Source organism: Triticum aestivum, chromosome 4A (genome assembly GCF_018294505.1).
Source record: "Triticum aestivum cultivar Chinese Spring chromosome 4A, IWGSC CS RefSeq v2.1, whole genome shotgun sequence".
Taxonomy (NCBI): Eukaryota; Viridiplantae; Streptophyta; class Magnoliopsida; order Poales; family Poaceae; genus Triticum; species Triticum aestivum.
This window is the reverse complement of record NC_057803.1, coordinates 486,953,947-486,980,780: the sequence shown is the minus strand read 5'-3', so window position 1 is coordinate 486,980,780 and position 26,834 is coordinate 486,953,947. Positions and strand designations below refer to the sequence as shown.

The 26,834-nt window shown below is 50.0% G+C and overlaps 2 protein-coding genes across 2 annotated transcripts in view; one reads left to right on the top strand and one right to left on the bottom strand.

Annotated features, from left to right (window-relative positions):
• Positions 1-347: 347 nt before the first annotated feature.
• Positions 348-2,578, bottom strand: LOC123086520 (F-box/FBD/LRR-repeat protein At1g13570). Its single transcript, XM_044508280.1, has 3 exons — positions 1,290-2,578; positions 1,062-1,205; positions 348-953 (listed from the first exon to the last, which is right to left on the bottom strand). The coding sequence occupies exons 1-3, from the start codon at positions 2,415-2,417 to the stop codon at positions 546-548; spliced, it is 1,680 nt and encodes a 559-aa protein (XP_044364215.1). The 5' UTR covers positions 2,418-2,578; the 3' UTR covers positions 348-545.
• Positions 2,579-26,370: 23,792 nt separating this feature from the next.
• The window catches only part of LOC123086519 (NDR1/HIN1-like protein 10), a gene marked incomplete in the record, with an annotated part of 4,231 nt that continues 3,767 nt past the window's right edge, over positions 26,371-26,834 (top strand). Inside the window, 1 exon segment of the mRNA XM_044508279.1 lies at positions 26,371-26,834. Coding sequence (XP_044364214.1) covers positions 26,634-26,834 — 201 coding nt within the window.

The following is a 26,834-nucleotide window of genomic DNA, read 5'->3' as shown; positions in this document are numbered from 1 at the left end:
ACTCATCAACACCACATAAGATACCTGACTTCTGATGGTAAATTGACATTCCAGACGAGCACAATCAACCAGGGCACATCCGAGAGGGGATGTAAGTGGCAAATAAATGACGTCCGCAATCCCGTTTAGTTATTTTTTTGCTAGCTTGATAGTTCATTTTCCTCAAACAAACAAAAAATCTTTGAACTATCATATTATAAGTGGATTTTAAACGGGATTAAACGGGACCTGGTTGACATCCGACTGAGCACACTTTTCATAGAATAATATGCTAAAGGAAATTAGTAAAGCATGAAATGGCCCACGAATATATCTCTGTCTGCCAGCATTCAGCAACACAATCAGCAGAAATTGTAGGTTTCAGCAACCCAAGCTTAAGAATCAAAACAGTGCCTTGCAGGTAGACACCGTAACAGAGCACAAACCATGTTTTTTGTTCATGTAATATAAATTAAGCTTCGTCTGATGATGAACTCAAAAGGGCCCCTGGTGCAAAAACCAAAACCTCTCTCCAAGTCTCAGTTAAGTTAACACCGGCCTTCTCCTCAGACGACGCAGCCCTCAAGGGCAGCAGTGCACGCGAACGGGTCCGTGGTGGAGAAATCAGATCCTCTCTCGAAGTTCAGCACCCACTTGTCATCTCCCTTTTCGAGTGGACTCTCGAAGAGCACCAGCGAACAGTCTCGGCTGGCCCATCTTGCGTCGAACAGAGGTTTCACTTTGGAGTTGGCCTCGGCCATCGAAGCGAAGCTCCCTTTGCAGAACACAATCACCAGCTTCGTCAGCATCCGAGCGCTCTCCAGGACGAACTTGAGGAAGGAGAGCTCGCCCCGCTCCCCTCGGAAGGCGTAGAAGACCATCAGCTTCAGGTGTGACTGGATGCACTCGATGGCACCGGCCTCGTGCCAGAACTTGATGTTGAGCTTGCCTGTGGGCTCATCAGTCTCATTGGACTGTAAATTGGTGAAATCGGTAAATACTTATTCAGCTCCAAAATGATGCATCTACAGAATTACAGATGCAGGGGTGATGCTAGATAAGTGAGGAGATCTCACTCTCACCTCGAGATGTAGCCTCTCGACGTTGGGGAAGCATCTGAGGAAGCTCGGCAGCATCTTAGCATCGTTGCGGACACCAAAGCACACTCTTAAGCTGAGGATCTTAACGCTCGGGACCGTGGTGCTTGGGCTTGCCTTCGTCCCAGCCTGCAATGCACCCAATTTTGTGAGAAAAGTTCACCCATTGGCATAGATATCGAACAAATGGAAACTTGTGAGAGCCATTCGCACCTTGATGATGGTGTTGCCGATCGCTAGCAGGTGTCGTGCCGGCTCCAAGTAGCCAAGTAAGCTCAGCGCAGGGGCATGGCCAATCTTGACCATCCTGTGCAGGCCATCGCGGGCCGATGATGTCCAGATGATGACCCTCTCAAGGTTAGGGGCGTTCTTGACGACGATATTCAGATCGATGCCTTCTATGATCTGCACGCACCGGAGGCTGCGGCTGACGAGGGTGAGCCACTTGAGCAGAACGTTGGCCTGGATGCAGAGGATCTCCAGCACAGGGCTCCTGGCGAGGACGAAGTCCATGTCCCGGTTCACAATGGCCATGCCCAAGAGGCCCAGCTCGCGGAGGTGTGGGAACGACACTCCGCGCGGGAGGTCGGCCGTGTTAGGGAAGGCAAGGGTGCCAAGGTAGAGGCGGGTGAGGGTGGCCATGCCGAAGAAGGTGGCGGGGAGGGCCATGTCGAGCGGCCACGGGCGGTTGACGAGCATGAGCTCCCGGACGCCCTTGACGGCGAGGAGCTGGAGCCAGCGCGCGAGCAGGCCGGGGGTCTCCTGCATGTGGCATGAGATGAGGTGGACGAAGCGGAAGGGCCCCGGGTGCGCGTCGAGGATGCGGGTGATGGCGGACTCGACGCGCTGCGCGTGGGCGCGCTCGACCCGCAGGCTGGAGCCGCATCCGGCGGGGAGGAGGTCGGCGTCGACGAGGACGAGCGGGGTGGAGAGCCAGACCCGGCGCCAGCGGCAGGAGAGCGCGGCGGTGCGCACGCCGTCCTTGGCGGGGAGGCGGGAGACGATGTTGCGGAGGAGCTCCTCAGGGAGGCCGCTGATGCGGTCGACGCCGCCGTCGTCGTCCTGTGGCGGGAGAAAGGCGGCGGAGAGGGCGGCGCGGTTGGAGACGAAGGGCTTGGGGAGGACATAGTGGAGGAAGGTCATGGCGGTGGTCACGTCGGACTCGAGGGTGACCGGGTCCATGCCGTGCTCCCGGTACATGGCCTGCGTCGCGGCGTCCATGGGGAAGGCCCGCACACGGGGGTCCAGGGCCGCCGCCGCGAGGCCTCCATGGCGCGGTCCGCGGGTGCACCGGGGTCCATGGGGACACCTGCACCGGTGCCCGTGGTCACCGCCGTCCATGGGGGCAGGTGGCCGCCGCTGACGGAACCGGCTGCGAGGGTTTGGAGATTTGGGTTTTTGAAATGCGATGGCGGAAGAAATTTGTTGGCTTTGGGCGGAGAAGACGGTGGATGACCCGGATACGATTCGCGCAGTGTGCTTCTTTGTGGGTGGTTTTTTAGGAAGACGCTACGCGTCAGCCGGGTTATCTGTATGAAACATCGGTCGCCTTGATGGCGTTTCATGTACCCACGCGTAGCCGTTCGATCTACTTTTGGCGTGCGGCTCGGTCTCCTCTCCCGATTCATTAATTCCTGAAACAACGGTCGAGTTGCAGAAACATATGTCTCGCGAGCCATTCGATGCGTGATGCGAGGCGTTCAATCCTCTTCTCTAATTTCCTGCAACGATACTCTTGTTGCAAGATCTGGTCTTCTTTGATTTCCGGCAACAAGACCTTGTTGCAAAATCTTATCTTCTATAATTTTCCTGAAACAGCGGTCGAGTTGCAGAAACAAGCATCTAATTCCCTGCACATCTTTCATACGTCTAATTTTCTACAACAAGATCCTTGTTGCAAAAATTGCAACACATCTTTCATTGTGTCTAATTTTCCGCAACAAGACTCTTGTTATAAAAATTAAAACAACATCTTTGCCGCATCTAATTTTTTGCAACAGGACCCATGTTGCAAAATTAGCACGGCCATAGATGGAAGCATCTACAGCCAAATTTGAGCTACAAAAATTCCTACAACACATCACTATAACGAGCCAATTTTAGTTGCAAAGGTATCAGAAGTTTCTGCAACAAATAGATCTGAAAAATCCCAATCCCCTGCTACAACTACACATCTACAGTTCAACACCTACATTGGTGGCGCCGACGAGGGCGCCTCACTACAACAGAGCACCGCTGCGATGAGCCCGTGTAGCCGCCGAGGAGGAGCCGCCGAGCAGAGGAGAACCATATGAGAGCCGACCAGAAATGGGGGGAAGGAGCATGTGGCCGTACCTGCTTGTGTCGTCGCCGGCCACCGCCGACCCCGAAGCGGTCGTCGTCGCCACCGCGTTGGATGCGCCCGCGTCACCCCACACCGGGCGCCGTCGCCGCCCGCCGTTGCCCTACCAGATCCCACAACCGCCGACCTAACAGGCACAACGGAGCTGCGGGAGCGGGAGCACTGTGAGAGCGTTACAGCTGCGTAAATGATTCCTGAAACAGCCGCCCAGTTTCAGAAACATCTGCGCGTGATGCAGAAGCGAGGAGCGCTCTCGTCCATCTGATCAACATACGATCCGACGGACGCGGAGCCGACGGACGCGCGAGCGTTGTCGGTCAGTTGAAGGTAAGCTTTTTCCTTGGGCAGCACTACGCGTCGGCCGACGGATCTTTTTAAAAGATCCGCCACCTCGCGAACAACTGGATACAACGTGGGATAGCGCTCAGATTCAGCTCCTAGCTTTGCAACAAGGGTGATGTTGCGCTTTGGATGTTCACAACAGAGTTCGAGTTGCGGAACTTTTGCAACAGAAGTTTTGTTGTAGACTTTTTTGCAACAGAGCTAATGTTGCAGATTTTTTTTGGGCAGTGCTACGTGTGTGCGGATCTGCATCATCAAGTGGCCGAGCAGCGCTCTCCACCTTTGAAACAAAGTTTAAGTTGCAGGAACTTTTGCGACAGAGATCATGTTACGAAAACTTTATACTAATTATTATGTTTCAGAAAACTTTTGCAACTGAAGTTGTGTTTCAGAAACTTTTACAATAGAGTTCATGTTGCAGAAAAACCGCCGCGTGCGCATTGCACTGTCGTGTTTCCGCTGTAGCATTCCCCATGTTTCGGAAACATGGACGATGTTGTGATCCGAGACTTCATCGATCGGCTCTTTTGCAAGAGCAGAGCTCGTAGCATCGGTGGTGGGCGACGGCCGTCGTCGTTGCAGCAACGCCGTTTTTTCACCACCGCCATCCGACCCCCTGAGCTGCCATCCTAAGCCTCGTGCAGTAGGCGACGAGCAATGTTGGCCCTGCAACAACTGGCTTTGGTTTGTAGCAGCATGAGTAGTGGATGGTAGCAGGAGCTGGCAGTCGTGACCTGCTTACCTGAGTGGTTTCAATCTTGAGGTAACATGTAGTTTTTGGCTGGAGGAGCAATCGTATTGTCATGAGTGGGAGCTTGAAATGGATAGCACGTGCTATTAGAAAGGATGAGCAGCCGGAGCTAGCGAGGACAAGGATGCACTGTTAGAGCATCTCCAATAGCTTGTCTATATGAATGTCTATATTCGTTTTCCACGACGTGAGCTCAAAACAAGCGTCCAACAGCTTGTCTATATGATTGTCCAAATATACACATCCTCTAAATTGGCCTCGACAATGTCCATGCCTGGACAATGTGAAGGCGTTGTCTAAACTCAGTTGCAGTCATGATTTTTTCCTCTCCCTAGCGATGGCCCACCTATCATGGTCTCTGTATATAGACATTCTGATGCAAAATTGGATGTGTATATGAGGGAATCTTTTTAGAGCATTGTCTATATAAATATATAGACATTCAAATATACACATGCTATTGAAGATGCTCTTACGTGTTGATATTTCCCGAGAGAGGGCGTGGGAGGTGGGACCAAGTGGGAGCGCCAAGTAGCCATGCGATTGAATCCGATCCGATGGCAACTCATCTGGCGGATGTCCACCACGGATCAGCCAGCTGAGGGAAAGAGTTTTCCTTTTTTCTAGGAGATCTTTGTGGGTGGTTTTTTTAGGAGATCTTTTTGGGTGGTACTTTTTTTTGGGAAAACTCTTATCATCACCTGACGGATCCAATGCTGGGCGTCCACCGCCTCCAGCACGTGACGCGTGTCCATGTGGACCCATTGCACCACTACATCCTTCTTTCCTTATCTCTTTTTCAGTCGGCTCTTTTTTCCCAACTCTTGCAGCATGCCATGGCGGCCACCACCTCAAGCTTCTACAACTCCACTGCTCGCACGAGCCAGCCGGCCACCGCTGCGTGCGCCGGCAGCTGGTGTTCGCCGGCGAGGTAGGCTTCCTCCCTCTTACCATTCCTGCTCTTTTTCTCCTCCGCTCCCTCACTTCAAGTTGCTTTTCAGGCGAGGAACGACTCATCGTCGTGCTTCTGCAATAGCTAGAGTGGCGGCGCTACTGCTCTGTTGCGGTCGGCGCCGACGTGCTTGACGCATACAACATGGTAGTTGTTTCCGCAACACAGTCGTTGTTTCAGGAATTGTTTCTGCAATGCAGCCGTTGTCTCAGGAATAGTTTCTGCAATCTCCAAATTTTTGCAACATGGTATTTGTTTCTGCAACACAGATGTTGTTTCAGGAATTGTTTTCGCAACGCGGCCGCTGTTTCTGCAACGCGACCGTTTTGTTTCTGCAACTGGGTTGTTGTTTCAGGAATTAATGTGTCGGGAAGACGACGCGCGCGTGCTAGGAGTTAGATCAGACGGCTCGCGCACGGAGATCTGACAGCTGTCGAGGTGGTGAATGTTTACTAGACATCTACCGGCGGACGCGTAGCGGTCCCTTTTTTTGGGTGGTACTTTGCTTGCAGTCAAACCTGGCCGCCTGGCCGACCAGGCACGGGCCCTTTAGGGCATGTATAATGGGAGGCGTTAGGAGTGAGCGCCAGGATTTACATCCTGCCCAATCAGCGGTTAGAACCACAAATCCTGGCGTCTAATCCGGCGTCGATGCCGAAGCTGGAGGCGAGCGCTATGTTTTTTTCTTCCTTCGCGTGGGTTCAAAGCGATTGCTAAGGCTAGTCATAGCGGAGAGTAACTTACACTAGGGTCATGTATATGACACTAGTCTTTGTTACTATCTTCATAGTGCAAAGTAACATACAAGTAGTATCATAGATGATTACATTTATTACAATATATACTCATTTTGTTTTGGGTTGCGTTATGTTACAGTAACATATTATGTTACTCCAAATACATCTCTCCTCATTAACTATATGCCACATAAGCAAACTTGTCTTGAAATGCACTATGTTACTTGCTAAGTTACTCCTACTATGACCAGCCTAAGCGCCCGCAATGTGCTCCCTCCGTCCGTGAATAAGTGTACATCTAGCTTTTGTTCTAAGTCAAAGTTTTAAAATTTTGACCAACTTTATAGAAAATAATAGTAACATATATAATATCAAATTGATAGATTATCAAAGTACATTTCAAAACGAGTCTAGTGATACTAATTTGGTGTCATAAATGCTTTTACTTTTTCCTAGAAAGGTGATCAAAACTTTGACTTAAGATAAAAGTTAGATGTACGCTTATTCGTGGACGGAGGGAGTAAGCGCCTGCGGTTGGAAGAGACAACGCTAGATTCTTGGGATATTTATTTTTTCGTAATAAGCGCCGGTGCAGGCGCCTCCTATTGAAGATGCCCTTACAGTAAACGGGCCAGCCCGCGGCACATTTGGCCCGCATGCTTTTTGGCCTAATGGGATCTTTTAGGATATTGGACTGTTTTGACCTAAATATAAAAATAAACGGCCACACTGTGCCGGCTCGCGGGATCAATCCTATTTGATACCCATAGGCGGCAAATAGCCGTCACGACGCCTGATGGTGGGGCGTGGTGAGCCAGTACAATTCCGGATTTCTCTCTTCGGGGGTCGCTGATGTTTCTAGTGCTATTAAGGTTGTTATTGCATGTGATTACAAGGTTGTAGTTGATGATATCGAGGAAAGAAGAGGATGCACCTATACGGTCATTGTAAAAGAGTTCAGAATCAGGGCTAGTTCATTTGTTAGTTGTCACTTTTGATGGAAGAGCTTCGAATAGTGAAGCTCATAATTTTGCCAAACACTCTATTATACTTAATCAGGGTTGCCGTTTGTGGCTTATTCATCCTTCTGACCCATCTTGTATTTCATTGAACATCCACATTGATCAACAAAGTGTTGGCAAATCAAGAATTTTTTTGTTATTTCTAGTGCTGGTTTTTTCTTTCGTTTCTTTTCTATATGGGTTTTCTTTTGGTCTTTTCCGTTCTTCACTAGAAGCAGGTTTTCTTTTGGGTTTTTTTTTTGTGTGTGGGTTTTTAGTCGATTTTACCTTGTTGTTTAAAAAAAGTTTTTTAATAATTCAAAACAAAAATAAATTAAAAATGTTCATGTTTCAAAAAATGTTCGGCTATTTTAGCAATTGTTCAAAAAGTTAAATAAAAGTTTGGAATTAATTTGGAATTAAATAAAAACAAAATTCCAAAATTTGTGATTTTGATCTCCGAAACTAAAAACCAAATTTCCAAAATTTATAAAAAAACATTTTTATCAATACCCTTGCGCAGATACCTTGCACATCTATTTATGTGTTGATCCCCTATAGATAAAGAGAAAAAATGTAAATTTTTATTTGGGCTCTACCAATAAATTTATTGGTATTCGCATGTGTGTTGCGTTGTAGATCACCAATAAACTCATCCCAAAATACTTCCGCATGTGGGGCCCACATGTCGGTTATCCAACTTTTGTCCCTCTCGTTCTTCTTCCCAATCTCTCTCATAGCGTGAGGCGGGGACATGCGGGCCGACCGTGGGGGAAGCGACAGCAAGGACGGAAGGACGTGAGTGCCGGTGATGGGGTTGGCGACCACAGCGGTCGGGCCGAGGAGGCGCATGCCGGTGATGGGGGCGGCGGCAACGGCGGCCGGGGTAGGAGACACATGTTGGGGCAGGATTTGATAGTTGCTCGGTAATGTAGCTTTTATATGATGAGTTCCATCTGGCCCTTTTTGCATAAGGTGAGTTTTGGTGTTTTTTCTTGATTACAGAATAATAAGAAACGAGGAAAGGAATATGCTGAAGCGAGTTTTTCAAAAGAAAAAAGAGATATGGTTGAGCATTTCTTTTGGCCTAACTTTTTGTATACCAGAAACCATTTTAGTTTTGTTTTCACCAAAACAATTTAAGTTTTTTTAGAAGGGTGGCCGGGGGGTAAAGGGATAGGATGTTTAGGGCATTGATGTTTACTACACAACCTTCTTCTTATAGACATTGTTGGGCCTCCAAGTGCAGAGGTTTATATGGCAGTAGCAAATTTCCCTCAAGTGGATGATTGTGACGCCCGGATAATTAAGCTACAGTAATTCCCTGCTAATGATGCCATGACATCATGATTACTGTTGTTAAACTCGCATTGGTTTGAATTCGGTCCAAATTCAAATTTAAATTAAAGTCAAGCTTCAAAATTATCAAACGTGCAAACAAAAAATGTTCAAGTTGTTGTAAATAATCTTGCCCCCCCCCCCGGCTTCGGCCCAGCAGGCCACAGGCTGGCCCAGCTGCGGCCCACCCCGCCCACTATATGGCCTCCCCAGGCCAAACCCTAACACCTCCCGATCCCCACTCCCCCCACTCGCTCCACCCGCACGCCTCTCTCCCCTCCCTCCATCTGGATCGGGGCAGAGGGCCCCGAACCCCTTCGCCATGCCGCCACCTCGCCCGAATGCCCACCTGTCGGTGCCCGCCTCCCCGTCTCGTCCCGCACGACGCCGCCGCCCTTTCCTCGACGCCACCACGCCGGTGCCACCTCGCCGACGCCGCCCGGCGCTACCCCGCCGTCGTCTTGCCCCTCCTCCCCGAAGCCCTCCCTCGTCGGGACGGCCCGAAGCCGCTGCCCCCTGGCGCCGCCCCGGCGTCGCCGCTCGCCGTCGCCGGACCCCGACGCCTTCACCACCTCGTCACCGCTGGATCTCGCCTCCACACCTCTCCCTCGACGGCTCCGCCGCGCCTCGTCGGCCCCCCTGTTCATCTACAACGAGGGTGAGAACCCCTCCCGTCCCCCCTTGTTCCTGTCATCACCGTGTACGCCCCGCAATCCCGGTTGTCGCTGCTCGCGATGGTCACCCCGCGCCCTATTCGTGCGCTCGCGCTCACCGTCGCACTACTGCCCATGGCGCGTGTTAGGCGCCCTGCACCGCATCCGCTGTTGCCCGCGCACCTACACAGTCGCTGGTGCCGTGGCGGCGCTCGCCCAGCTAGCCTACTCTGTCCCCCTCTCCCGCCTGCCTTGCGCCGCTTCTAGTGCCGCCTGCGCTCGCCGCCGCCTCCCGCTACTGTCGCGCTGCCCCGCCTCCACCGCTGCTCGTTGTCGCCTCCCTGCCGCTGGCCCCGCCTAACTGGCCGCGCGCCCGCTCCAGGGTCGGCCCTGCTCGGCTTGCTGTTCGGGCGATGCCCCACCGCACCCAACGCCCGTAACCCGCATCGGCCCCCAGGGGCCAATGACAAGTGGGGCTCTGCCCCAGAACGTTTAATAAAAATAATAAAGTAAATTATCATAATTAATTAATTAATTAATCTAATTAAGCCTAATTAATTAACCTAATCACTTTAATTAAATTAACTAATCTTGTTTTGTTAACTAAGTCAATGACTAGTGGGACCCACACGTCAGCGACCCAGTCAACACCCCCTGTTGACTGCTGACGTCATGCTGACATCATGCTGACGTCAGCAAACACTTTCTGGATATTGTTGATTTAAAATAATTAAATAAATCCTAAAAATGTTTTAAATCTTTTAAATTTTAATATAAAATAAACCGTAACTCGGATGGAAAAACTGTGTACATGAAAGTTGCTCAGAACGACGAGACGAATCCGGATACGCAGCCCGTTCATCCGCCACGCATCCCTAGCATAGAGAACACGCAACTTTCCCCCTCTGGTTCATTTGCCCGAAAACGCGAAACTCCGGGGATACTTTCCCGGATGTTTTCCCCTTGCCGGTATCACCTCCTACCACGTTAGGTCACACCCGACACATCTTATTGCCATGTTATGCTTTGTGGTGCTATGTTTGCTTTATATTTACTGTTTCTTCCCCCTCTTCTCTCCGGTAGACCCCGAGACCGATGCTGCCCTTGTGATCGACTACGTCGACGACGACCCCCTCCTTGCTAGAGCAACCAGGCAAGCAAACCCCCTTGAGCATTCCGATATCGCCCATTTCTTTCCCTCTCATTCTTGCATTAGAACTGCTACTGCTTTCTGTATGATCCTACTCTGATGCATAGCCTGTTGTTGTTACCTGCTTTCATACCTTACCTGCTTATCCTAAACTGATTAGTATAGGATGGTTAGTGATCCATCAGTGACCCCACCTTGTCCCAGTTGCCCCACTTTATGTTCGATGACTCAATCAACGTGATCGACATTCAGGCCCCGACACCGCACATCACCCCCCTAGTTGTACGACTCTGCAGAGTTACCATCGAGTGTCGAGGGTGGAACCTCTTACATCACTCCTGATGAGATCTTCGTAGTGTAGCTATACGGTCGAGGTCATCTAGGGTGATTTCCTCCTTAACCACTTCCGTTACCGCTCTGTCGTGCAACCCCTCAAGTGTGAACCTCGAGGGTGGATCCTCTTACGTTCACCTTGATGATAACATCGAGTGGGATTCACCGGGGGTGATTCCTCGGGTTTTCCCCTTGGTGTTAGACACAGAGTTACTATGGTTACTATGACTTTACACTAAGCCGTGTTACTAAAGGCGGGTCAACCCTGAGGGATACCCGCGCGAGCTTAATAGCGACTGATGTGGAGTCGGGTTGACCTGGAAGGTGCTTGCGAGATACTTACGAGGCGTGGTCGGGCATTCTTAGTCCTTGCCGCAAGTACTCGAGACGGGGCGACGGGGTCACATCGATCGTGAGTCTCTGCTTGTTACCGCGCGTTCCTAATCCACTATGATTTGGATATTTGATCCGAGGGGCCTCTGGCCTGATAGCATTAACCATCACGTGGGCATAGTATGGGCGTTCTGCGTCGTATGCATCAGCCGAAGCTTAATAGACGTCAGCGACTAAGCAGCGCGCGCCGGGTTGGACTGGTAAGCACCTTCCTTTTTGAAGGAGGTAGCTAGGTCTGCTCACCGGCCGCCCTCGCAACGTGCAGGAGTTCCTGGGGAGATGGCCCATGACCCCTGGGGGCATAGGTTTAGTCCGGCATGCTGGCCTCTCTATTAAGCCTAGGTCGGGTTGCGGCGTATTGTTTGGCCGAGGTCGGGCATGACCTAGGAAAGTGTGTCCGGCCAGAGTTAATCGAGCGTGGTGGGTAAGTTGGTGCACCCTTGCAGGGGAGAAAACATCTATCGATAGCCTGTCCTACGGTAACGGACACTTGGAGTTGTATCCCGGTCGATACAACTAGAACTGAATACTTGTGATGAGAACTGGATGGTGATGAGAATTGGATTGCGATGATAACTGGATAGTATGGCTCTGGGATTGCTTTCTCGCAGGGAGTCGAGAAAGGACCTCTGGCCGAGGTTGATAACACTACTACTACTTTACTTTATGCTACTCTATTCCCTCCTATTGCTGCAAGATGGTGGTTTCCAGAAGATGCTAGTCTTCGATAGGCTAGGCTTTCCCCCCCTTCTCTTCTGGCATTCTGCAGTTTAGTCCACAGATACAGCCCATTTCCTTTGATACAAATGCATACTTAGTTTAGATCTGATGTAAGTCTTGCAAGTACTTTGGATGAGTACTCACGGTTGCTTTGCTACTTCTTTCCCCCCATACCCGATTGTTGCGACCAGATGACGGATCCTAGGAGCCAGACGACGCCACTGATGACTACTACTACCCGGAGGATGCCTACTACTACGTGAAGACCGCTGACGACTTGGAGTAGTTAGGAGGCTCCCAGGCAGGAGGCCTTGCCTTTTCGATCGTTGTTGCTTTTGTGCTAGCCTTCTTAAGGCAATCTTGTCTAACTTATGTCTGTACTCAGATATTGTTGCTTCCGCTGACTCTTGTGTTTTCAAGCTTATGTATTCGAGCCCTCGAGGCCCCTGGCTTGTAATATAAAGCTTGTATTATTTTAATTTGTGTCTAGAGTTGTGTTGTGATATCTTCCTGTGAGTCCTTGATCTTGATCGTACACATTTGCGTGTATGATTAGTGTACGGTCAAATCGAGGGAGTCACAAGTTGGTATCAGAGCCGACTGCCTATAGGAAGCCCCCTTTGCAACTCCTTGGCCAAAGTTGAGTCTAGTCGTCCAAAAACTGTTTTACTAACATGGTTGTGTGGCTTACGGGCCCACATCGCCTTTGGGTGGTATTAGGATCTTTTACTCCTCGTCTATACTTTGGGACTCTGATTTCTCATCTATTCGGGTTAAACGATTTTTCTAACTCTGACATTAGGTTCTCGTAACCACTTCATCCCGGAGAGCCACTTCATTCCATATGATCGCCTGCTTCATCAGAAGACTTTGAAGATACTCTTCGATGTTCGTTTGAGGACTTGTGCCCATCGCTTTTGCAATTTCCTACCACCGAAATATCCTTATGGATAACTACACACACTTGCCAATCTTACATTCTATCCCATTGATCTTGTTATTACTAGATGCCCTGAACTGCTCTCCTTTGTTCCGATAATCCTTTGAGCTTACTGCATTCCAGTTCCTTGTCATCTGAATACCCCTACGGATAACTTTGTGCACCTATCAATGATCCGCTCATCCTCAGTTGATTCTTGTACTTCACAGAAGTCTTCGTAATACCATTCGTTCTTGCGAAAATCCTCAACAGCCTATTGTTCTTGAATTTCTTGCTTGCTTGCATTATGGTTAATACCATAAGTCTAGTAATCTTACTGTCAGCCTTTGTCATTATCATCTTGAGTCCGTTGATACAATGTGTTGAGAATGCTCGCAGTCCTCAATCAGATCCTAGAATTCTTCCTTCTGGCTCAGACGTCATTTTAACATGTGTTGAATCTCGATCAATCAAGTCGCCATTGATTTTCCCCCTAAGGCTATGATACGTCTCCAACGTATCTATAATTTTTGATTGCTCCATGCTATATTATCTACTGTTTTGGACTATATTGGGCTTTTATTTTCCATTTTTATATTATTTTTGGGACTAACCTATTAACCGGAGGCCCAACCCAGAATTGTTGTTTTTTGCCTATTTCAGTGTTTTGGATAAACAGAATATCAAACGGAGTCCAAACGGAATAAAATCTTCGGGAACGTGATTTTCTCACCGAACTTGATCCAGGAGACTTGGACCCTGCTCCAAGGAACAAAAGAGGTGGTCACGAGGGTGGGCCCCCCCTAGGGCGCGCCCCCTGCCTCGTGGGCCCCTCGAAGCTCCACCGACGTACTCCTTCCTCCTATATATACCTATGTACCCCCAAACGATCAGATACGGAGCCAAAAACCTAATTCCACCGCCGCAACTTTCTGTACCCACGAGATCCCATCTTGGGGCCTGTTCCGGAGCTCCGCCGGAAGAGGGCAGTCATCACGGAGGTCTTCTACATCATCATAGCCTCTCCGATGAAGTGTGAGTAGTTTACCTCTGACCTTCGGGTACATAGTTAGTAGCTAGATGGCTTCTTCTCTCTCTTTGAATCTCAATACAAAGTTCTCCCCCTCTCTTGTGGAGATCTATTCGATGTAATCTTCTTTTTGCGGTGTGTTTGTTGAGACCGATAAATTGTGGGTTTATGATCAAGTCTATCTATGAATAATATTTGAATCTTCTCTGAATTCTTTTATGTATGATTGGTTATCTTTGCAAGTCTCTTCGAATTATCTGTTTGGTTTGGCCAACTTGATTGGTAGTTCTTGCCATGGGAGAAGTGCTTAGCTTTGGGTTCGATCTTGCGGTGTCCTTACCCAGTGACAGAAGGGGCAGCAAGGCACGTATTGTATCGTTGCCATCGAGGATAACAAGATGGGGTTTATTTCATATTGCATGAATTTATCTCTCTACATCATGTCATCTTGCTTAAGGCGTTACTCTGTTTTTAACTTAATACTCTAGATGCATGCTGGATAGCGGTCGATGAGTGGAGTAATAGTAGTAGACGCAGAATCGTTTCGATCTACTTGTCACGGACGTGATGCCTATATACATGATCATGCCTAGATATTCTCATAACTATGCTCAATTCTGTCAATTGCTCAACAGTAATTTGTTCACCCATCGTAGAATACTTATGCTCTTGAGAGAAGCCACTACTGAAACCTATGGCCCCCGGGTCTATTCTCATCATATCAATCTCCATCACTTTAATCTTGCTTTGCTTTTTACTTTGCTTTTACTTTTTACTTTGCATCTTTATACCAAAAATACCAAAATATTATATCTATCAGATCTCACTCTCGTAAGTGATCGTGAAGGGATTGACAACCCCTAATCGCGTTGGTTGCGAGTAGCTATCGCTTTGTGCAGGTACGAGGGACTTGAGCATGGGCTCCTATTGGATTGATACCTTGGTTCTCAAAAACTGAGGGAAATACTTACGCTACTCTGTAGCATCATCCCTTCCTCTTCGGGGAAAACCAACGCAAGCTCAAGACGTAGCAGGCTATTCTACCTATCCATCCCTAATCAGAGCATTGCTTCTGATCCCTTGTCTTGGAATTCATAATTCCTTTGCAATTGAGCTTTGAGTTAGTCAGTTGTTTCTATAATATGATCTCCTTGCATTCTTTCTTCCTCTGGTTGAATATTGATGCTCACATTAGATCCCTTGTGGACCACCAGACCCCCCTTTTTTTGGATTTTATCCGACAACGTTCTTCATATTCAATAAGCTTGTGAGCCTTTCCTTGGATACATAATGCTTTTGGTAAATTGTATCCTCCGCTTTCTCAAGCATGCTCTACTACCGAGCTTGTGTTACTTATTCTCGAAATTTATGATATATGTTCCTAAGATGCCCCGATGGGTTGAACCTATGCCTTCCCTAATCTGTGTGAACTCGAAAGTTATGCAAGTTATACTCTACTGGCTTTTCGTCCGATAAAATTTCAATACTACAGCTTCATCAAGAGCGAGAAGTAAAATGAAAGGTTATGCATTGTAGAAGTGGGAGTCGACCCTGAACCTTTGTGTTCATGCCCACGGACACGGTGTGGAACTTATCATGAAAGCTTCTTGCAAGGATATTTAATCATTTGAATATTCTTCCGGTATCATAAATTGGATCCCTTGTAGTTATGGTCCCGACCATATTTCCTCCTTGATCCCATTTACTGGGTAAGTTACAATTACTTATCCTCTGCAAATCATTCCCCCGTCCAACCTCTACTCCGATTTACCTTCTGGCATTACACCTAGTACTTGATACTGGGAAGCTTTATACCCCATCGCATCATTCCTAGCCTGAACGGCTATATTTTTTTTCATGTCAACTTTTTAACTGTGCTACTCGGTCCTTATGCCCGGAGCAACTTCCGACGATGAGCTAAGCTTATGTCGATCTTCCTCATCTTATCATTTCGCCTTGAACAGCAAGCTTAATTTCGAGTTTGTGCCGTACCCATGGTTCCAATAACCTTTCGCTTCATCATTCCTTTGACTGGATGTCATCGCCGCTCGATTACATCTTCATGAAATCTCTCGACAAATGTGTCGTGGTCATCATCAACATTCTGAGCTTTTCCAGAATATCAATCAAATAATGAGGAGAAATACAATCCTTCCCCTCGATGATTTATGTTATCATCGACAACATTCTTGCCTTCCCCAACACAAACTTGTTCATATAATTTTGGAAATACATCCTTTCTGGCATGTCGATGGATTGTAGTTGAGCCAGTCGGCCACTCTCTTATCTTTTCCCTACTAAAATTGTATGACTTATTTTCTAAGTTGTTTCCGATGGATCCTTGGTGTATCCAAAGTCTGACCTTTGCTTGAAACCATGTCAATGCTATCTCGAAGCATGTCTGTGGTGATCCGATCTCCTTTGAGAACATTTGAAGCACGATACTAAATTTCTTTATCAATTATCCAAACACCGTTGTATGGGTAATGTCAGGAATTTTCTTCCCCCTTACCTAAATGGTTCTATACTTCTATCCTGTCATGGATATCATGCTCTGCTTGTCCTTGGGAAGGATATACCCTTGAAACCTGATGATCACATTTTCCTTTCCATTGGTTTGTTTGACCTTTCTAGTGATCTATATGATATAAGCAGAAATATTTCCCTACTTATGTAAACACCTCGATGTACAAACTGTCAGTAAGACCCTGTTACTATTGTGGACGACTTTCCGGTAGCCACCATGGACGAGAACTTTGCCTATTGGTCCGCCTCGTTCAACGAGCAGGAGAATGGTTCTCTTCGTCCCTCGCCCTTGGTACCGACGATTGTTGCCGACATAACTGGCAGGCTACCCTCTGACATGCCTTGCTATCATGACCGTTCAAAATGAATAGCGCCTTTCCTTCTTTTAACCCACATGGTGGGCCCATAACTCACAGTTCCACAGAATCGAAACCTGACTCTCCTGTACAACCTTGATGCCGAAGTATTCTTTACACTTGGCTTCATATAATGTCACGAGCCCCCTTCCGAGAGATGATCTATTCCCGATGCTCTGAACCCATTTCTCACACTCTGTTCAGGTATCAATCGTTTGTCCATTCGGTTGTAACTTCCTATTATACCTTCATATTTTGCTCTCGATGTTTTCTTAAGTTTCAACTCGAGAGATACTCCTGCCACATCCCCTGAATTATTAACCAGATAATTAACCCTATAAGGGTCAGTTCTCCCGAAGTTACTCTTTACTTCCGCACTTAAATCTCGGGACAAGATTTCTTGTAGTGGAGGAGAATTGTGAAGCCCGGATAATTAAGCTACAGTAATTCCCTGCTAATGATGCCATGTCATCATGATTACTGTTGTTAAACTCGCGTTGGTTCGAATGCGGTCCAAATTCAAATTTAAATTAAAGTCAAGTTTCAAAATTATCAAACGTGCAAACAAAAAATGTTCAAGTTGTTGTAAATAATCATTTGGTAATATTAGTGGGAAATCAACTTTTTACAAAATGGCTAAATGCTCTAACGATAAAATAAAATAGAAAAGGAAATAAAGAAAAGAAAAGAAAAGGAATTACATAAAAAAAGAGAAAAACCCCTGCCCCCTGGGCTTCGGCCCAGCAGGCCACAGGTTGGCCCAGCTGCGGCCCACCCCGCCCCCTATATGGCCTCCCCAGGCCAAACCCTAACCCCTGCCGATCCCCACTCCCCAACTCGCTCCACCCGCACGCCTCTCTCCCCCCCGTCTGGATCGGGGCAGAGGGCCCCGAACCCCTTCGCCACGCTGCCACCTCGCCTGACTGCCCACCTCGTCGGTGCCCGCCTCCCCGTCTTGTCCCGTACGACGCCGCCGCCCTTTCCTCGACGCCACCACGCAGGTGCCACCTCACCGATGCCGCCCGGCGCTACCCCGCCGTCACCTTGCCCATCCTCCCTGAAGCCCTCCCTCGTCGGGACGGCCCGAAGCCGCTGCCACCTGGCGCCGCCCCGGCGTCGCTGCTCGCCGTCACCGGACCCCGACGCCTTCACCACCTCGTCGCCGCTGGATCTCGCCTCCACACCTCTCCCTCGACGGCTCCGCCGCGCCTCGCTGACCCCCTATTCATCTACAACGGGGGTGAGAACCCCTCCTGTCCCCCCTTGTTCCTGTCATCACCGTGCACGCCCTGTGATCCCGGTTGTCGCTGCTCGCGACGGTCACCCCGCGCCCTATTCGTGCGCTCGCGCTCACCGTCGCACTACTGCCTGTGGCGTGTGTTAGGCGCCCTGCACCACATCCGCTGTCACCCGCGCACCTACACAGTCGCCGGTGCCGTGGCGGCGCTCGCCCTGCTGGCCTGCTCTGTCCCTCTCACCCGCCTGCCTTCCGCCGCTGCTAGTGCCGCCTGCGCTCGCCGCCGCCTCCCGCTACTGCCGTGCCGCCTCGCCTCCACCGCGGCTCGCTGTCGCCTCCCTGCCGCTGGCCCCGCCTGACTGGCCTCGCTCGGTCGCCTGGCCGTGCGCCTGCGTCCGGGGCCGGCCCTGCTCGGCTCGCTGTTCGGGCGATGCCCCACGCACCCAATGCCGGTAACCCGCATCGGCCCCCAGGGGCCAATGACAAGTGGGGCTCTGCCCCAGAACGTTTTTAAAAAATAATAAAAAAGTAAATTATAATAATTAATTAATTAACTTAATTAATCTTGTTAATTAATCTAATTAAGCCTAATTAATTAACCTAATCACTTTAATTAAATTAACTAATCTTCTTTAGTTAACTAAGTCAATGACTAGGGGGACCCACACGTCAGCGACCCAGTCAACACCCCCTGTTGACTGCTGACGTCAGCAAACACTTTCTGGATATTGTTGATTTAAAACAATTAAATAAATCCTAAAAATGTTTTAAATCTTTTAAATTTTAATATAAAATAAATCGTAACTCGAATGGAAAAACTTTGTACATGAAAGTTGCTCAGAACGACGAGACGAATCCGGATACGCAGCCCGTTCATCCGCCACGCATCCCTAGCATAGCGAAAATGTAACTTTCCCCCTCCGGTTCATCTGTCCGAAAACGCGAAACACCGGGGATACTTTCCCGGATGTTTCCCCCCTTCGTCGGTATCACCTCCTATCGCGTTAGGTCACACCCGGCACATCTTATTGCCATGTAATGCTTTGTGGTGCTATGTTTGCATTATATTTACTGTTTCTTCCCCCTCTTCTTTCCGGTAGACCCCGAGACCGATGCTGCCCTTGTGATTGACTACGTCGACGACGACCCCTCTCCTTGCCAAAGCAACCAGGCAAGCAAACCCCCTTGAGCATTCTGATATCGCCCATTTCTTTCCCTCTCATGCTTGCATTAGAACTGCTACTGCTTTCTGTATGATCCTACTCTGATGCATAGCATGTTGTTGTTACCTGCTTTTATACCTTACCTGCTTATCCTAAACTGCTTAGTATAGGATGGTTAGTGATCCATCAGTGACCCCACCTTGTCCCAGTTGCCCTGCTTTATGTTCGATGAGTCGACCAACGTGATCGACGTCCAGGCTCCGACACCGCACATCACCCCCCTAGTTGTACGACTCTGCAGAGTTACCATCGAGTGCCGAGGGTGGAACCTCTTACATCACTCCTGATAAGATCTTCGTAGTGTAGCTATACGGTTGAGGTCATCGAGGGTGATTTCCTCCTTAACCACTTCCGTTACCGCTCTGTCGTGCAACCCCTCAAGTGTGAACCTCGAGGGTGGATCCTCTTACGTGTGATGATAACATCGAGTGGGATTCACCGGGGGTGATTCCTCGGGTTTTCCCCTTGGTGTTAGACACACAGTTACTATGGTTACTATGACTTTACACTAAGCCATGTTACTAAAGACGGGTCGACCCTGAGGGGTGCCCGCGCGAGCTTAATAGCGAGTGATGTGGAGTCGGGTTGACCTGGAAGGTGCCCGCGAGATACTAACGAGGCGTGGCCGGGCATTCTTAGCCCTTGCTGCAAGTACTCGAGACGGGGCGACGGGGTCACATCGATCGTGAGTCTCTGCTCATTACCGCGCGTTCCTAATCCACTATGATTTGTATATTTGATCCGAGGGGCCTCTGGCCTGATAGCACTAACCATCACGTGGGCATAGTATGGGCGTTCTGCGTCGTATGCATCAGCCGAAGCTTAATAGACGTCAGCGACTGAGCGGCGCGCGCCGGGTTGGACTGGTAAGCACCTTCCTTTTTGAAGGAGGTAGCTAGGTCTGCTCACTGTCCGCCCTCGCAACATGCAGGAGTTCCTGGGGAGATGGCCCATGACCCCTGGGGGCATAGGTTTAGTCCGGCATGCTGGCCTCTCTATTAAGCCTAGGTCGGGTTGCGGCGTATTGTTTGGCCGAGGCCGGGCATGACCCAGGAAAGTGTGTCCAAGCGGAGTTAATCGAGCGTGGTGGGTAAGTTGGTGCACCCCTGCAGGGAAGAAAACATCTATCGATAGCCTGTCCTACAGTAACGAACACTTGGAGTTGTATCCCGATCGATACAACTAGAACTGAATACTTGTGATGAGAACTGGATGGTGATGAGAATTGGATTGCGATGATAACTGGATAGTATGGCTCTGGGATTGCTTTCTCGCAGGGAGTCGAGAAAGGATCTCTGGCCGAGGCTGATAACACTACTACTACTTTACTTTATGCTACTATATTCCCTCCTATTGCTGCAAGATGGTGGTTTCCAGAAGATGCTAGTCTTCGATAGGCTAGGCTTTCCCCCTTCTCTTCTGGCATTCTGCAGTTTAGTCCACAGATACAACCCATTTCCTTTGATACAGATGCATACTTAGTTTAGATCTGATGTAAGTCTTGCGAGTACTTTGGATGAGTACTCACGGTTGCTTTGCTACTTATTTCCCCTCATACCCGATTGTTGCGACCAGATGACGGATCCCAGGAGCCAGACGACGCCACTGATGACTACTACTACCCGGAGGATGCCAACTACTACGTGAAGACCGCTGACGACTTGGAGTTGTTAGGAGGCTCCCAGGCAGGAGGCCTTGCCTTTTCGATCGTTGTTGCTTTTGTGCTAGCCTTCTTAAGGCAATCTTGTCTAACTTATGTTTGTACTCAGATATTGTTGCTTCTGCTGACTCTTGTGTTTTCAAGATTATGTATTCGAGCCCTCGAGGCCCCTGGCTTGTAATATAAAGCTTGTATTATTTTAATTTGTGTCTAGAGTTGTGTTGTGATATCTTCCCGTGAGTTCTTGATCTTGATCGTACAGATTTGCGTGTATGATTAGTGTATGGTCAAATCGAGGGCGTCACAAGTTGGCATCAGAGCCGATTGCCTGTAGGAAGCCCCCTTTGCAACTCCTTGGCCGAAGTTGAGTCTAGTCGTCCAAAAACTGTTTTACTAACATGGTTGTGTGGCTTACGGGCCCACGTCGCTCAAATGCAAAAGAATTATGATTTCCAAATCAAGGGATCAGAAGCAAACACTCTGATCAAGGATGTATAAATTGAGTAGGCTTAGGGGTACAATCGATGGCAATTTGATTGGTCGAGATCCAACTCATGTTAAAAATGACGTCAGAGCCGAAAGGATGAATTCTAGGATATGATTGAGGATTGCGAGCATTCACATCATATTGAATCAATGGACTCAAAATGATATTGACAAAGGATGCCAATAAGATTACCAGACTTATGAGATTAACCATAATGCTAGTAAGCAAGAATTTCAAGAGCATTAGGATGTCAAGGATTTTTAGAAGAACGAATGGTATTTCGAAGACTTTTGTGAAATACCGGAATCAGTTGTGGATGAAAGGATACTCGATAAGTGTGAGGAATTATCTGTAGGGGTATTCATGTGGTAAAGAACTGCAAGGCAGTAAGCTCAAAGGATTCTCAGGACAACAGAGAGTATTTCAGGACATCTTGTAATAACAAGATCAACGGGGAATGATTGTATGAATGGCAAGTGTATGCAGTTTTCATAAGGGTTGGCGGTGGAAGGAAATCGCAAATGTGATGGCACAAAGACTCGAGAGAACATCGTAGAGTAACTTCGGAATCTTCTAGTGCAGCAGGCGATCATCTGAAGTGAGGGGCTCTCCGGGAGAAAGTACTTTCGAGAACCTAAGGTTAGTTCTGCTTTTAGCAAAATCATTTAACCCGAATAGAAGAGAGCTCAGAGTCCCAGAGTAAAGATCGAGGAGTAAAAGATCCTAATACCACCCAATGGCGACGTGGTCCCATAAGGCACACAACCATGTTAGTAAAAAAATTTGTAATGTCTAGACTCGACTTCGGCCAAGGAGTGTGGAAGGGGGATTCCTACAGGCAGTCGGCTCTGATACCAACTTGTGACGCCCTCGATTCAATCGTATACTAATCATACACGCAAACGTATATGATCAAGATCAGGGACTCACGGGAAGATATCACAACACAATTCTACAAATAAAATAAGTCATACAAGCATCATATTACAAGCCAGGGGCCTCGAGGGCTCGAATACAAGAGCTCGATCATAGACGAGTCAGCGGAAGCAACAATATCTGAGTACAGACACAAGTTAAACAAGAATGCCTTAAGAAGGCTAGCCTAAACTGGGATACAGATCGAAAGAGGCGCATGCCTCCTGCTTGGGATCCTCCTAAACTACTCATGGTCGTCATCAGCGGGCTGCACGTAGAAGTAGGCACCTTCAGTGTAGTAGTAGTCGTCGTCGACGGTGGCGTCTGGCTCCTGGGCTCCATCGTCTGGTCGCAGCAATCGGGTATAGAAAGGGGAAAAAGGGGAGCAAAACAACAGTGAGTACTCATCCAAAGTACTCGCAAGCAAGGAGCTACACTACATATGTATTGGCGTTCCTCGACAAGCGCCATCTCGAGAAGGGGCAAATCATCGGCGAGCAGGCGAACGAGGATCACGTCGCAGGCTTGGATCTGAGGAAGGCCACTACTATTCTTCCCCTTCCACAGCTTCACTTCCCGGGGCTCACGGCTGGCCGGTGAGGTTGCCTGACATCGGGAAGACATGTCGTGGGAAACGGGCGCCGCCGTGGTCGGCGATCATTTATACCATGTTACGAAATGCCTAGTACGCTATAGTTTAGTTGAAAAATGTCAGAAAATGTAATGATTTTGACCCGGTTTTAATAAAAAATCATCCGGTTCGTATGAAAGTCGTCTAGGTTGTTTAAATCTAGTTTGAAATGTATCCAGTCTCCCGTATTACTGCTCGCGGATAAATACAGTGTTTCTTTTAGAGGTTTGCATTGGAGATGGCTCGGTCGCCGCGGAATCATCTCGCTGTGAATTGCGGTAAGGCCAACTCCACCGCGCGACCCTATCCTGTTCGTCCCCGTCCGTTTGGGGTAAAAAGGACAAACTGGGCGACCCAGCGCGCGGGAGCAAACAGACTTTTGTCCGTTTCGTGTCCGCTTTCGACCCATCCCCGGCCCAAGTTTGCACCGGTTTTGGGGTGAAACGGACAGCGCGCGGACGGGCGGGACGCGTGCGCTTGTTCTCCCCTGGCCCGCCTGTTGGTGGCACAAAGCACCCTCCGCCCATTTGGCGCCATTTCCAGCAAACCCTCCCACATCCCTCTCGCCACCCCCTCCCTCCCCCTTCCATGGCCGACGCCCAACCGAATTCCGGCGGCTTGGCCATCGACCCGCCCGGAAAGGTGAAGAAGAAGGCAGCCAAGGCGCCAAGGAAGCCATGGTCGGAGTGCACGCCGGAGGAGATCGCCAGGTTGGACGCGGAAGCGGCGAAGAAGGGGAGCCGGAGAGCGGTCGTCAAGGGCAATGCCGCCGCGGCCAAGTTCGCCGCCGAGCGATTGAGGTCGCGTGACGCAAGGCCGCGGCCGGCGAGGAGGAGGACATCGTCAACAAAGCGCACGCCCTCCTCATGCTTAGCATGGGCCGTCCGGCCGGTTTCACTACAGCGGCCGTCGGCCCGACGAGCACAGACTCGTCGGTCGCCCGGCCTGCGCACTGTCAGTCGCCGACGTCGCGGACCACGCCCATGTCGCCCGGCTTTATTCCGCCAAGGCACGACGGTCACACCCGTCTCTCGGGGTCGCCGGACGTTGGCTTGTTCGCACCGTCCACACCGCGCCCCGCGGCCGTCATCGACCTCAACGTCATGCCTGGGTCCAGCAGCGGCGGCCGGCCGGCCGTCGAGATGCAAAGCAAGCAAGCACGGGTACCGTTCACTGGCACCATGCCGGCCCCCCGCGTGTTGTTTGACGGAATGCCAACAGCAACGGCACCGGTCGACGACCCCTTCTACAACCAGTACATGGAGAACGTGATCTTCGAGGCTGGGCACAGACGTGCCTACGACCCCGAGGAGACCCAAAGTTAGGATGGCCGCGCCCAGTACGTCCCCGATGAAGAGGCCGACGACCGTGCAGACTACGACCATGGTGACTCGTGGCATGAAGACGATGACATCTATGTCGAAGGTGATGGTGATGATGAAGAAGAAGAAGGCAATGACGTTGACATTAGTGGCGCGCCATTGTTCATCGACGAGCTGACCCAAAGAGCGGAAGCACAAAAGAAGAGGAAGAGCATTCGCACGTGTTCATACACACAAGATGAGGACAAGTTGATTTGCCAAGCTTGTATGGAGATTAGCCAAGATCCGAGGACAGGTGCGCAATAAAAGGGCATTGTTTTTTGGACGAGAGTCCACAAAACATTCCATGGAAGGAAGATGTTCGAGCCCCACCAAATTACAAGCAACTGTGGCATCGGCTCGATTCAAAAGAGATGGTTGTTCATCCAACAAGAGTGCAACAAGTATCAAGCCGCATTTGAGAGCGTTGAAGCACGGCCCGTGAGTGGTCTCGGCATTGGGGACATGGTATGCTCTCCTCTTCCTAGCCCTTTCCTTGCTACGGCCATGAGACTTCGGCCTTGTATATGTTTGCATGTTCACTTCTTGTTGATCATGTGTTATAGGCATTCAAGGCCCGGCACAATGACAAGCCATTCACTCTTACACATTGTTGGACGCTCATCAACAATTGCCCTAAGTTCAAGGACAATACCGTGAACTACAAAGGGAGAGAGAACTGAAGACGACCAAGTTCGCCGGAGGTGGAGATGGCGAGGCGTCGAAGAGGTCGAGGGGCAAGACCAACTCCAAGGTTGATGACATACGTGATGCCTCATCCATGGCATTGCATGACACTTTGCATGGCATGATGTCTCAAAAGGATGTGAGGGACGAGAAGAAGTGGCAAAGCAAGGACGAGCAAATGAAGCAATACCTAGACCTTCAAAGAAAGAAGCTTGAGATGGAGGAGGCGGCCAAGAAGAGGAAGATCGACATGGAGGAGGTGGCCCGACAAAGGCAGCTCGACATGGAAGAGGTCGCCCGGCAAAGACAGCTCGACATCTAGGTCGACAACGTCAAGGCCAGGCAGAGGCAGCTCGACATCGAGGCCACCAATGCCGCCACCAAAGCGAAGGAGGTGGCCTTTGCGATCATGAGCGTGGACTTGTCGAAGATGAGCGACAAGACGGGGGCCTGGTTCGAGGCCAAGCAGAAGGAGATGCTCGACGCCGAAGGCCTGAACTAGGTCGTTCGATCGACGTGGCCGTTCTTTTGGAGGCTGGCATGGGTGTCGCTCGCCCGCTGGGCCGCTGGCAATGTGTCGGCGAGAAAACATTCATTTTGGAGGCCGACTGTGTTGCCGGCCGCTGGCTGTGTTGTTGGCGAGGACAACTATTCATTTTGGAGGCTGGCTGTGTTGCCGGCCAACCGATGCCGGCGATGGACGTGTAGGCCGCTGGCTTTGTTGCCGGCGTGATGAACTGGGGCCGTGAACTAGGACTTGGCATTGTAAACGTTGTTTTTTTTAATAGACACGGATAGGATAGGGCAAACGAATGCGGCCGCGCGTTGGTCGCACGGCCACCGCATCTCAGGACACGTCCGAACACGACTTCAAATCCGAACAAAACGGACGTCCGTTTGGGATCGCGCGGCGCGGTGGAGTTGGCCTAAGATCGCTGTACTGAACCGACTGGTGGATGACAAAAGGAGAGGAGAATCCTTTTTGAAGAAAGAAAGATAGTGGAAATGAGAATGAGAGGCCATTCATTTCTGCTTGTGCGCGAAGGGAAAGAACACAGGACGCGGCTTCCGTTTTCCTGTTGGTGCGGGTTGCGTTGAAGCTGGTGGAAGAAAAGTGGCACTCGCTCATCCCTTTCACCGCTCCTGCCTCGTTTTCGACAAAGCGAACCGTGTCCCTTCCACTCTCGCCTGAGTCACGTCTTCACCGTCGCGTCGAGGGTCCTTCTCTTTGTTTTCCACGGAACTTTTTGTAGCAGCATAGAAGATTCGGACGGAATTTTCGTCAAGGGCCGTATAGACCTGGGCACTCCTCCTCCATTACCACTTTCTTTTTTAATCTTTTGCAATTTGCATGCCTCGTCCATTGCCACCTGGGAAACATCGCCTCGCGTCCACGGCGACGTTGAAACGCCAGACCTGGTTCCGGTTCCTGTCGGTCAAAAGAAAAGATTCCAAAAGCTGAGAGGTAGACTTGAATTACGAGTCTCGTGGCGACGTGCAATGCTCCACAACACCCTATATATACGCGATGATTTTACCAATAGTACCAACGCGGCGACGATCTGACGCGCGGCGTGGAGAATCGAAGTTGATACTCCATCCACTATAACCAACGCCGAGAAAAAGGGGCAAAAAACACGGCGCATCTGCATTTACGCCAACCCACGACGCGCTGCCCTCCCCCTCCACCGCCGTTTCTACCGACCGACTCCATCCTCCTGCTCGGCTGCTCCTGTCCTCCTCCAGATCCCAAATCTCCATCGTCGCCTCCCTCCCCCATCAAGCAAGCAAGCAAAAACCCCACCGCCGGCGCCATGCACCCGGCGTCCTCTTCCTCCTCAGCGGCGCACCCGCCCGACGGCGACCGCCCCAACGCCAAGGCCCCGCCGCCTCCCGGCCCCGCCATGGGCTACCCGGCCAACGCCGCGCCCAACCCCGGCAACGCCAGCTCCGCCTACTACGCCGCGGCGCCGCCCCCCGTCGCCAACGGCAACGGCGCGGCCGCCTTCGGCGTC